This window comes from Schistocerca gregaria, chromosome 2 (genome assembly GCF_023897955.1).
Source record: "Schistocerca gregaria isolate iqSchGreg1 chromosome 2, iqSchGreg1.2, whole genome shotgun sequence".
NCBI lineage: Eukaryota > Metazoa > Arthropoda > Insecta > Orthoptera > Acrididae > Schistocerca > Schistocerca gregaria.
In genome coordinates, this window is record NC_064921.1 from 430728671 (window position 1) to 430741596 (window position 12926).

At 41.0% G+C, this 12926-nt stretch overlaps 1 protein-coding gene across 7 annotated transcripts in view; it reads left to right on the top strand.

Annotated features, from left to right (window-relative positions):
• Positions 1–5045: 5045 nt before the first annotated feature.
• Positions 5046–12926, top strand: part of LOC126324512 (zinc finger protein 345-like) — an 85476-nt gene continuing 77595 nt past the window's right edge. The window contains exons 1-2 of one of the 7 annotated variants that reach the window (XM_049995035.1): positions 5046–5160; positions 8837–8899. In XM_049995035.1, the coding sequence (XP_049850992.1) occupies positions 8897–8899 (3 nt within the window). In that variant the 5' untranslated portion in view covers positions 5046–5160; positions 8837–8896. Of the gene's footprint in view, positions 5161–5291; positions 5562–8836; positions 8900–12926 lie in introns of those variants that run through there. The other 6 variants (XM_049995067.1, XM_049995028.1, XM_049995021.1 and 3 more) reach the window with 6 other exon arrangements.

The following is a 12926-nucleotide window of genomic DNA, read 5'->3' on the forward strand; positions in this document are numbered from 1 at the left end:
TGGAGGAGAAAGTTGGCAATTGAAATTTTATGAGAAGATTTCGCAGGTCCATTCCAACTCCTGCATCAAGTCCATGACTCTCTCCTCTACTTCTCGATCACAGAAAACATACTGCTCTTTTTGAAATTTCTCATTATTCTCCGTTAATCCTATCTGGTAAGGATGCCAGACTGCACAGAAGAGAATTGTCAAGAGTAGTGTAGTCAGTCTCTCTAGTAGAAGGCTGTTACGTTTTCTAGGTACCAATAAAACACAGTCTTTGGTTTGCCTTCTTCACCACACTTTCTATGTGTCATTTCCAATTTAAATTGTTCATAATTAAAATTCCTTGGGAGTTAGTCGAATGTATGGCCTTTAGATCAGACTGATCTATCGTGTAATCAAAGTTTAACGGATTCCTTCTACCACTCATGTGGATGAACTCACACTTTTATTTATTTAGGGTCAATTGCCAATTTTCGAACAATTCAGATATCTTTTCTAGATCACTTTGCTATTTGTTTTGATCTTCGTTATGAGTTTACAAGACGATAAATGACGGAATCATCTGCAGACAACTTAAGACCGCTGTTCAGATTGTCTCCTAACTCGGTTATATAGATTAGGAACAGCAGAGGGTCTATAACGCTACCTTGACGAACGCCAGAAATTACTTCTGTTTCACTCGATGACTTTCCATCCATTTCTACGAACTGTCACCTCTGTGACAGGATATCACGAATCCAGTCACATAACTGAGACTACATTTCGTAAGCATGCATTTTCACTATAAGCTGCTTGTGAGGTACAGTGTCAAAAGCCTTTTGAAAATCTAGAAATATGGAATAAATTTGAAATCCCTTGTCAATAGCACTCAACACTTTGTATGTGTAAAGAGCCAATTGTGTTTCACAAGAACAATATTTTCTAATCCGTGTTGACTGTGTGTCAGTAGACTGTTCTCTTCAAGGTAATTCGTAATGTTCGAACCCAATATATATTCCAAAACCCTGCTGCATTTCGATGTTAATAATAAAGGTCTGTAATTTAGTGAATTACTCCTACTGTCGTTCTTGAATATTGGTGTGAACTGTGCAACTTCCCAATCTTTGGGTACCATTCTTTCGTCGAGTGAGTGGTTGTATACAATTGTTAAGTACGTAGCTATTGAATCAGCATGCTTTCAAAGGAACCTAACTGGTTTAAGTCTAGACAAGAAGACTAGCTTTTATTAAGCGATTTAAGTTGCTTCACAATTCTAAGTTACTCATGTTGGCAGTTCATCCTGATTCGAATTCACGAATATTTGTTTTGTCTTTTTTGGTGAAGGAATTTAGAAAGGCTGTGTATAGTAACTCTGTTTTCGCAGCACTGTTGTCGACAGTATTTCCATTGGCATCCCACAGAGAAATCATTGTCTGTGTCTTACCGCTAGCATACTTTACATATGACCATAATCTCTTTGGATTTTCTGCCCGGTTTCAAGATAAAGTTACGTTGTGGAAACTATTATAAGTGTTGTGGTTGGCAGGAGAGCCAACACCGTGTTACTAGAGGAGGCCGAAAGGCATGCAATTTAGCTCACGCAGGCTGGCGTGAGGTCTGGAACAGAACAATGAAATTAGAATTTAGAAACAACGGACGTAGCTGGTGGAATACTTAACTTTAATCCATTAAGGATGAACGTCGCTCTTCACTGTACATGATTTACAATATCAATAGTAACTGATATGGCGCCTTGCTAGGTCGTAGCAAATGACATAGCTGAAGGCTATTCTAACTATCGCTCTGCAAATGGGAACGTATTTAGTCAGTGAACCAACGCTAGCAAAGTCGGCTGTACAACTAGGGCGAATGCTAGGAAGTCTCTCTAGACCTGCCGTGTGGCGGCGCTCGGTCTGCAATCACTGATAGTGGCGACACGCGGGTCCGACGTATACTAACGGACTGTGGCCGATTTAAAGGCTACCACCTAGCAAGTGTGGTGTCTGGGGGTGACACCACAATAAGTATCTCATATTGATGTCTGCCGTAATTTTCGAGCTTCTGTGAAAGATCGCCAATCTCAGAGATTTTGCGTTCGCTTAAATTTAGCATTCTTTTCTCGTTGTTTGTGCAACAGTGTTCTGACCTGTTTTGTGTATCAAGAGGAATCAGCTTCGTCGTTTGTTAGTTTATTTGGTATAAATCTCTCAACTGATGTCGATACTAATTCTTTGAATTACATTGTTAATTTGGAAGAAGTGAAAAATGTCTTTCAGGAGGACGACAATTGAATTTTTATCTGCTTTTTTGAATAGCTATATTTCACTTTTATTCGTGAAGGATTTGGGGGGTTACTGTATTCAATCTCGCTGCGATAACCCTGTCTTCACTAATTCCTTTACCTATTTTGATGCTCGTTATTAGCTCAGGATTACTTGTTGCTGAGAGGTCAAGTGTGTTTGTGTGTTTTCACAACAGTTTACTATTTGCGTGAGCTCATGAACTAACTGTTCGAAATAATTTTCAGAGAAGGCGTGTAGCATGGTTTCGAATGACGATTTATGCATTCCTTGGAATTTAATGATGTATCGAGGATAAATTAAAGTTACCATTAACTATAATCGTATGAGTCGGCTACATGTTTGCAGCATACTCAAATTTTCTTTGAACCTTTCAGCAACTGTATCATCTGAACTGGGAGGTCGGTAAAAGAATCCTATTATTATTCTATTCCAGTTGCCAACAATGACCTCTCCCCATACTAACTTACAGGAACTATCTACTTCAATTTCGCGACAAGATAAACTATTTCTGACATCAACAAACACTCCACCGCCAACTGTGTTTAGCTTATCCTTTCGGAACACCATTAGGGTCTTCGCAAAAAATTTCAACTGAGCTTATCTCCGGTTTTAGCCCTCTTTCAGTGCCTATAACGATTTGAGCATCAGTCTTTCTATTAGCACTTGGAGCTCTGTTACTTCCCAACAAAGCTACGATAATTTACAACTGTTGTGCTGATGGTTCCTGTATCTACGTTCTTCCTGTGTTCAGCCTGCACCCTTTGTGGCTGAAGCCCTTTTTTTTACACAGCACACGGCCCTTGTTACCAGTGCAGCTGCCTCCTGCATGAGGTGGACTCCTGACCTATTGAGCGGAACCCAAAACCCAATCACCCTATGGCGCAAGTCGAGGAAACTGCAGCCTACATGGTCGCAGAACCCTATGAACCCCTGATTCAGACCGTTCACTCGGCTCTGTACCGAAGCTCCTCAATCTGTCCTGTTGACTTTGCACTAAATGGTGAATTCTGCATTCATCTCACAAGCAAGACTGGCAGCCTTTACCACTTCTGTTACCCACTTGAAAACAGAGAGAATCTCCTCCAATCCAAAGTGACACAAATCACTGGCCCCGATTTGAGCCACCACCTGCAGTTCGCTGCACCCTGTGCTCTTCATGGCATCTGGTAGGACCTGTTCCACGTCTGCAATGACTCCACCCCTTATGCACATGGAATGTACATTGTTTTTCTTCCCCTTCTTGGCAGCCATGTCCCTAAGACACTCATAATGTGCCTAACATTGGAGCTCCCAACTACCAATAATACCACCTTCTGTGATTGTCCAGATCTTGTGGCCTGAGAGGTTCCCTCTCAAACAGGGCAAGTGACTGCATCTGGCTGATGGACAGAGCCAGCCACAGACGGCACCTGGAACCTGTTTGTCAGAGTAACTGGGCAGGCCTTACGTGCAGTCCCCTGGGAAATGTTTCGCTGCCTGCCACACAGCTAGCCAACCTCCCGCTCCACCACAGGTGAATGGTCATGAATGGTCAATGTCAGTGTGAGCAGTAATTGGGCTGGTCATTGGTGCAGGCCGATTGGCGGACTCAGACGTGCTTGAAGTCTATGGGATTCACACTGCTGGCCAACAACAGTGATGATCTTCCACTGCAGTTTCAAGCTGTGTCACCGAAGTCATCACAACCTAGAGTTGAGAGTGATGTGTCACCAACTCATCTCGCATCCGCACACAGCCATCACAGTTCCTATCCATACTATAGACTGTGGAAGACTGCATTGCAAGGACAATCGACATGCGCTCTGGAACACTACTGTGGACATGGAGGAAAACGGAAGAACTGTGTTCAGTGAAGTAGATCAACACACAGAAATTCAAAAACTGAACTACCAAAGCACTCCAGTAACACTAAATAATTCGCTCCTGATTAGTAACTTTTAATATGTCACAAAATCGGTTTACTTTCCGATGAAAACAAAAACATGAGAACTGTGTCTATTAAATACGAAAATAACGCACAAAAACTCAAGAAACTAAACTTCCAAAGCACACAGATGACACTATAGAATTCGCTCTTAGTTAGGAACTCGTAAAATGTTAAAAAGTCGATTACTACGCTGTTGCTGCTTGTGTCTCAGCCAGCTGCTGCTGCCCAAGATTTAACCTCCGTGCGTTTATTGTACCCCAAATTGTGGGGCACCAGCGAAGTGCTTTTCCAATTTGGGCGACTGACAATGCACTCTTTCAATTTATATGGCTCCAGCCTCCTTAATTTCCTACCGTTCTGCAATTTCTTTAATTTTAATCTGCACTTCATAACTACTAAATTGTGGTCAGAGTCTAAATCTCAGTTTCGAAATGTGCTGGAGTTTAAAAGATTTCGAAATCTCTGCCTGACCATTGTGTAATGTGGTACCTTCTGGTTTCTTCGATGTATACAGCCTTGCCCCAAGAGATTAAATTGTTTTACCAGGCGGCTTCCACTTTCGATCCTTTCCCCCAGTCAATTGTCTGCTAATACTTTTTTTACTCCCCTTGCTTTTCTTGCAATCCCATTCACAGTTAAATTTTCGTCTCCCTAAGTATCTGAAAAATTCTTTAATCTCATCATGAATTTTTTCAGCCTCTAAATAATCTGCGGAACTAGAAGGCATATGAACTTGTGTTACAGTGGTGTGTGTTGGCTTTATATCTGTTGACTGCGTTCACTCTGCTCTTCATTGTAGCTTATCCGCAATTTCTATTCTCTGATCCATTACTAGATCCAATCTGCACTACCACTTTTTAGTACTGTGTTGATAACTCTTACTTTATTTACTTATACAATATTAACTGTGTTTACAACTTCATCCAAACGAGCTACATAATTTTTAGAACTCTCAAAGCATAGGAAGTGAGTAATAAAACGCATGTAGAATTTTCTGTTGTAAAAATAGTCGTAAGTTGCAGACATTAATAACTTGCTTTCGTGGTGCTGAAAGAAGAGTACGTTCGTAATATGAGTACGTTATGGTTTGTTACTGACCTATATTGTATTGCCGCGATTCCCTCGATCAATCGATTTAGAACAATTATAAACTACTATCGAAGCACATTGTTCAGTAAAGGTTACTGCTTTGATGGTATAGGAATGTGCATTGTAGATACAATATTGCGCTATGTTTTGTTTTGAATTTTGTGTTTGTGTGCGGAAAAAATGCGTGTCACGGAATCATTTTTACTTGTTCCTCTGCACTGTTTACTGAAGGTCTGCGATTTTGTGCATTAGCAGTCATGTTTAATTTCACGAAAGAGGTGAGTTTTGTAATGACAGGTTTTAAATATTACTTTGTCAGTTATGTTATCACATGTAATTGCAACAAAATGTGCAATTACTTTTAGTTAGTGCATTTGCCTTGATGGGTGGGGGCGAGGTTAGATATTATTTCAGTAAACAATAATTATAGGTCGTACCTAGAAGACATTTCTGACACATTGTTTACCTAAGAGCAAACATCGGAATTCGAAATAGTGCAATGGATTCTATCGTACGCAGATAACTTTTGTGAGGGAACAGTGAATAAGTGTTTACTAGAGCCATTATCAAATAGATTACGAGGACTATAATCCGTTATGTAAAACAAAAGTAACAGGGAAGCTTATACGCAGAAAATAATAACTGTAACTACGTAAGTGGATTCGTAAGAGATAGTTACTCCTGGGAGCAAGCACGTCAAAAGGCAGCATTATGGTAATTACAAGTAGTAGTTCCAGTTGGGTAAGAGGCAGACTGATCGCAAGTAATTGACGAAATGTCTTGGGGGCGGTGAGATGACAGTTAACGTTTTGTCGTTCATTTGTTTTTCAATTGTCCAAGAGAGTACTTGATGAAATTGAGAGAAATATATTTAAATTCAGTTAATTTATATGTACACACGGTCGCTGTTGTTGGTGTCTCATTGAAAGTTATTCGCAGTAGTAACCAATAGACGTACATTTTATTCTGATTCACACACTAATTTACAATTCTTATTCGTTTGTATTTGCACTGCAAAGTAGTTTACAGTTTCATATAGACTGTAAATCGTACACAGTGCGATAGTAAAACAAAAGGTAGATAGGTGCTTCATTTTAGATTTGATGCAACCTTGCGTACCTCTCGTGACACAAACCATTTTAGAGGATTTATTATGTATTCATTTGGGAATCTATGTGAAAGTACCATCCTGCTGCCCTTTTCGTGACTTTTTTTGAGCATTTTATTACTTTCAGTGCAGCGGTTTGTAAATGCCACATGCTGTGCATGTCGATGTTGTAGATTATACAGATATTTCAGAATGGTTGATATTTTTAGTTTTACTGAACTTAGGTTCACTTGGAGTACTATCTGACTCAGTAAGTAATGGAGTAGGCCTAATTGTGCAGTATATTGAACTTTAAGGCTATTTGATGCTCTGCTGATGACTGTAGTTTACTGACATTTTGAAATTTTAATGGTTCAGCTGTCGCTGTTGCAGGAAATTGTTTGGTAGTGACACATTATCACAAGATGTACTGCAACATTTGTTGATCTGTAGCTTCCATAACAAAACTGATTTGCCCTCTTCTTGTTGAATATCTTAACTTCATTTATGTTTATACAAAAATTGCACTGTGAGGCTCTTTAAGGTCCAGTACAAGTCCACATAACATGTATTTCTGTTGAATCTCTACAGCTCTAGATTGAACTATGTATCACCATATTTCTTCCAGTATGTTTCACAGTAGTTTTTGAAGTATTCAGCAGCTTCACCTAATTAGACCCATTGATTGAGGTGGCCATTGATTGAGGTGATCCGGAACTGTGGTGTAGCCTGAGGGCTGTGTTACGTAGAAAGATGATTGTTTTGTGGTGAGTTGGTAAAACCAATGAATATTTCTGTTCTTGGTTGTGACAATAGACTGCCTTGTAACATCCTGAAGTCTCAATGTTGTCAACATTGGCACTGTAAAGTGCATCTTTCTTAAATAAATAGCTACAATAGTAAGAAGTTACCAAAACTACTGTTGTGGGTCTAATACATAATATGGAAGTAGTGGATTTTTTTTGCACTCGTGTGCCCCCCCCCCCCCCCCCCCCCCCCCACACACACACACACAAACAAACAAACACAAATAATATGTAAAGAATGGCTTTTTCCTCTCTCCTTATGGAAGGGGATAAGGAGTTATCTTTACCATATTTAACTGCTATTAATGTAAAGCTGTACAAGTTCCTTCTTCTTTTTTCTTTCTTTCTTTACCGAGTTAGTATTCCACACTCTACTTACAGCCAGCCATGCTGTTGTCATCCAATGTAACAGAGAGGTTCGGATAACTTGATGTGAACTTCTAGAACTTATCAAAACTAGTATTTCCATGTCTGGCTAATATGCAGAGATATAAGTGCTTTTGTTATTGTAGGTTGTACTTTGTCTGGTAACATTCCAGTGTAGTGAGCCTGTCCTGAAATGCTTGGCCATTGGATTAGTAGTCTGTGCTGGAATAACACAGATATCTTGCAAGATATATATAGTGATGCACTTGCTCAATAAAATGAGGAGACGGACAATAAAAGTCTGTCAAAATTACATTAGATGCACTTTTCATTCCAGTTGACCTAAAGTGAGGAGAGATCCTTGCAGTTGTGGGACATGTCTGAAAACAAGAATACACAATGAATATGTACAAAATAAGAACAGATATGCTAATGTACCTTCCACAGATCCCAAATGAAATTGCCCAGCCCTTAGCATATTTAAAAGGATGTGAAACTTACCATCAAATATTATATGTCCAGTACACTTGAGTGTATGGTAAGTTGTAGGCTGTTGTAGCCTTGCATCATCAAATAAAACAGAAAACATTTTACAGCACTTATTTACGGTGATCACGTTACTGCACAAAAATTTGTACAGAAGTCCGATTGTGCACGGTATTCATCTTAGCCTATGTGATATTGATAACAACATACAAGCATCAATTGGTTTTCCTAAGAAACCTTTTTATTACTCAGAGAGCACAGGGAAATAACTTATAAAACTGAGTGGGAAATATTGGAAAAGTTGTCGAGACTGAATTGAAGCTGACATTAGAGAAGTGAGGAATTGGGAAGTATGAGATACCAGGGGTTACAAAATATATAAGGTTGAGAGGCAGTGTTGAGCATGTATGTATAATACTTGTGTAAAGTAGGAAATTTGTAAGTTACAGATAACTTTTACATGTATAATAAATAATTTTTTTCAGAGTATTTAATTATTAGTCACATAAAAAATGAAAATGAACAAGTGAAATTTTTAATAAAGGAAAAGCAATGCTTTTGTATTAGAAAGAACTTATTCAAGCCATTCTTACGCCTATGTGTTACAAATATGTATGAATTCTTGGTAATTATTTCTTGATAAGGACAGTGTGCACAAACAATTTTAACTGAAAATTGTATGTTACGAACTCCAAATTGTAATTTGAACTTGAAGCACTGTGACTCAGATATGTTCCCCTTTTATGTGTTTATAGATGTTTAATGAGGTATTACTTTTCATTGTTCTTATTGATCATTTGTTTTATAGAAGTGGCCCTCCATAAGTGGAGTACAAGATGCGAAGAGTTCCCTGTTTCTGAAAGCAGACATGGTATGTATCAATGTTAAGGTGGGTTTTATTAAGTAACTGAACATTGGCAGACAGTAAGATCTGTACAGAATTTCTGCTAATGCTTCTCAGTACAGCAAGGTAACCCTATCACAAGTCAAGAGTACAGTGAATTCGAAGCTAGGTGCTTTCAGGATTGTCACAGTCAGTGCTGAAAGGCATTGAGCTGTAAAAAAAAAAAGGGGGGGGGGGGGCAGCAAAGGGAGTTTGATAAGGGGTAGTCTGTAATAAGTTCTTAACAGCATGGAGTATATGTGCTGGAAAGATAAAAGTCTAGAATTGGGCTAGTGGCATACTTACGTGTTTCACGGAGGAGTGTTGTCAGAGTGTGCTGTCATGTATGATGGGAACAGAAGAAGGTGTGTCAGCTGTTTGTGTTGCACAGCCATTGAGAGAGCAGCAAACAGACACATTTTGAATATATTCGGAAGTGAAATTAAAACATTGTGGTAAACAAGATTGTAAAAGTGATGCAAGGAAAGTAACGCAGCCTACGATTCATCAAAATAAATTAATAAATAAATAAAAATAAAAAACCGTGAAATTTTACTCTACTTTGTGTTGTTGCACATTCAATCTGTGTTAGCACACTGAGTAAGTGGACTAGGGTTTTTTTTTTTTTTTTTTTTTTTTTTTTTTTTATAAGATCATGGGAGAAATGTGCATTGCAGGTTGGCTTCCATTGAAAAGGAACATTCTTGTGGAGGATTTTTTTTTGGGGGGGGGGGGGGGGGATGGAAGTTGAACTCTGTCAAACATCAAAAAGAGAGCGCAGGTGGGTATCAATTCCTTTTCAACACTTTTCATGACTCGATGTACGGCCCTGTCATGTTGCACAAAACAATATGGCCAAGATAGGAGCACAGTGTGCTACTGTTGCTGTTTTGATTGTTGTTTGGCATGTAGCTGTGCAGCACAGTGCAGAGGCTGTGGTTGTATGCCTGCCGCATCGTCCTCCCCTGAGAACTGGCAGAGAACTGACTGATGCTTGATGACTAAAAGTAGGAGCCACTACGGTGATGTCACACCAAGTATCAGACCGATAACCCACAGCCCAAGATGCCTCGAAAGATTGACCAATATTTAATACTTCAGTCAAAGGTGGATACTTGCACTGCAGTTGGAATTGAAACGCCTCCTTGTTAGGAGCCAACTGAATGGTTGTCTCACGGACCACAGAGTGAGCATAGCAGTCGTGATGAGCATCAGTAACAAACTGACATTTGTGACCGAGGCCAGGGAGTTTGGTCACCCAGCATGGTAGGATTGGGGGGCTGTGTATGACAACAGTAGAACTGTAAAAGTGGTCAATGACATGTATGCATTTATGGTGGTAATTTGAAACAGTCTACACTTTTCATTGAATAAAAGTGACACGAGTTCTTTGAGCTGGACCAACTGGTTCAACAACTGGTAGATCCAAGGAGAAAACCAAGAAAGGAACAAAGCCTTACACATGTTTGCATCAGTGACACCAAAGGTGAGGAAGTGTTGCCCAAGCTACATAGCCTCCCAGTCTTCGGCCACATTGTCATAAAGGGGAAAGGATGGGGGCCACGCCATCGGCTTTGGCTCCTGCGTAGGCAGCGTGTTCACAAGTTCATGATAGCAACCGTAAGATGCTGCTGCTGCTCGATGAGAGATTTAAGCACTGGCTCTATGGCCAGAAGAATGTAAGGAACAACCAATAGACTGAGCACACAAAAATGAACACCACACTTATCACCAGCTGCGTCTTAATGTAAGACACAAACAACGGTATGGCAATAATCATCCAAAGTTTAATCTTCTTCCACAAACAATCAAACAATATTTAAGAATATAGACACAAACATAAAAGCAGTCCAGGTGCCAATCATAACTTGTAGGCTTTCGCAGCTGGCATCTTCATTAGTTAAAAGTTTCGGGCTGAGAGGCCTTGGTCGATCCGTAAAACTACTTCTTCTTGACATTTTGTTGCCAACTGCGGCCAACGTCTTCCAAGGTGAGTCAGTGACTGGCTGCCAGGCCGTGGAGGTCCAATTTATGTGGAGCACATAGAGGGCACCACCGTACATCACGCGGGGCTGACTGTAAGTCTATTGCTGACTAATGTCATTATTCTTAATTGAAAGTAATAGATTGTCACGTTGTTGGTGTCCCCCCCCCCCCCCCCCCCCAATCAGGTCCGCAACTCTTTTGTGGATATGTGTGTGGCGAGCATGGGACCCTGAGCTAGTGTAGTTCTCTTTCCTTTTCAGGCTGCATAGCTTCCCTTTCACATCCCACCCTGTCCCCATCCTCCCCCCATCTCCATCCTTCCCCCCTCACCAGACTTTTCCACTGTCAACCCTTTCCTTATTCAGAAAGGTGTCAACGCAATTGCAGGTCCTGTAAAGTCTTATTCCTGTTACGAAATGGCACCTTGTGGTTAAAAACAGACGGTGCCTTCCAGGCACATAAATTTCTTCGAACTACACTGCTACACACCTTCCCTGTCCAGGTGGACGAACACCATACTTCAAATTCACCGTACAAAGTGGTTTATACAAGATCACGTGACTGATTATCCAATGAAGACATTCAAAATTACATGTCTGATCAGGGCATAAAGGCCGTACATCGAGTCATGAAAAGTGTTGAAAAGGAATTGATACCCACCTGCGCTCTCTTTTTGATGTTTGACAGAGTTCAACTTCCATCAAACATTAAATCAGGCTATGAGATAATTTAAGTTCACCTTTACATCTCCAACCCTATTTGTTGCTATCAGTTTCTGTGGTTTAATCATACCAGCCAGTGGTGGTCCAATACGGACAAATGCATTACTTGGTGGCAGTGATGCCCATGAGGTGATCGTCCACCTCTGTCCCCTTGTTGCATCAACTGTATGAGTGATTGTGCCCTATTTTTAAAGATGAACAAAATAGTCAGGAAATTCGAGTGAAGGAAAATGTGTTTACCTTTGCTGATTGTGAGTTATTCACCAGTAGAAAGCCCCCTGTGCTCCCAGCGGGTGAATACAACATTGTCCTTGCCTCTCCTCGACCTACTAAGGAGGTTGCCATGGTGACTTTGGATCTCACCTGTAGCTCGTTCAACCTCCCCACTATCACATGCTCACTCTAAGGCTCAACCTTCATTGGCTCCTGCTAAACCATGGGCCCCATAATCGGACATCTGGACTTCCAAAAAAGAGCCTACTCATTTACATACCCAGACCTCACAACCATTGACTCCTCTCACATCCCAATGTCATGCTTCCAAGAAGGCTCACAAGAAACACAGTTCGTCTCCTCCTCCGCCACAGCATGTCTCCTCTACGGCACCACTCAGCGGTAGCCACCCTCGGCCGTCTTCCGTGTTGCCGAGACGCACCACTGGTGGCCAGTCAACCAGCCGATCACTGGCAGCAGGAGCTGCCCCCAAACAACCTATGGATCAGGATCTTCTGCCTTTGGCAGAATGCCACTCTACGCCGTCGACTGCCGGCTGTCAGCAGTTGTTGAGTTGATGGCAACTGTGGTGAGATTTTTCCCTTTTCTGCCCACCCTATGTCAATTATCCATTGGAATATTCACGGAATTCGCTGCAGTTGGAATGAATTGTCAATCCTCTTACGATCCTACTCCCCGGTCGTCTTCTATCTTCAGGAAACAAAGCTATGTCCTCATGATCGCTTTGTCTTCCCTTATTTCCAATCGGTCTGGTTTGATCTCCCCTCTGTCGGTGGCACTCCGGTGCATGGGGGACTTATGATTCTTCTCCATGATACTATCCATTATCACCATATGCCCTTAAACAGTTCCTTCCAAGCTGTTGCTGAACGTCTTTCCCTTTTTGGATACACCTTCTCACTTTGTACGATATATATTCCATCATCCACACCAATGGCAAGAGCCGATCTTCTTCACCTGCGTGGTCAGTTCCCACCCCCTATTTGCTGGTTGGGGACTTCAATGCCCACCACCCGCTTTGGGGATTTCCGTGTCCTTATCCGAGAGGCTCCCTATTGATTGACCTCTTCCAC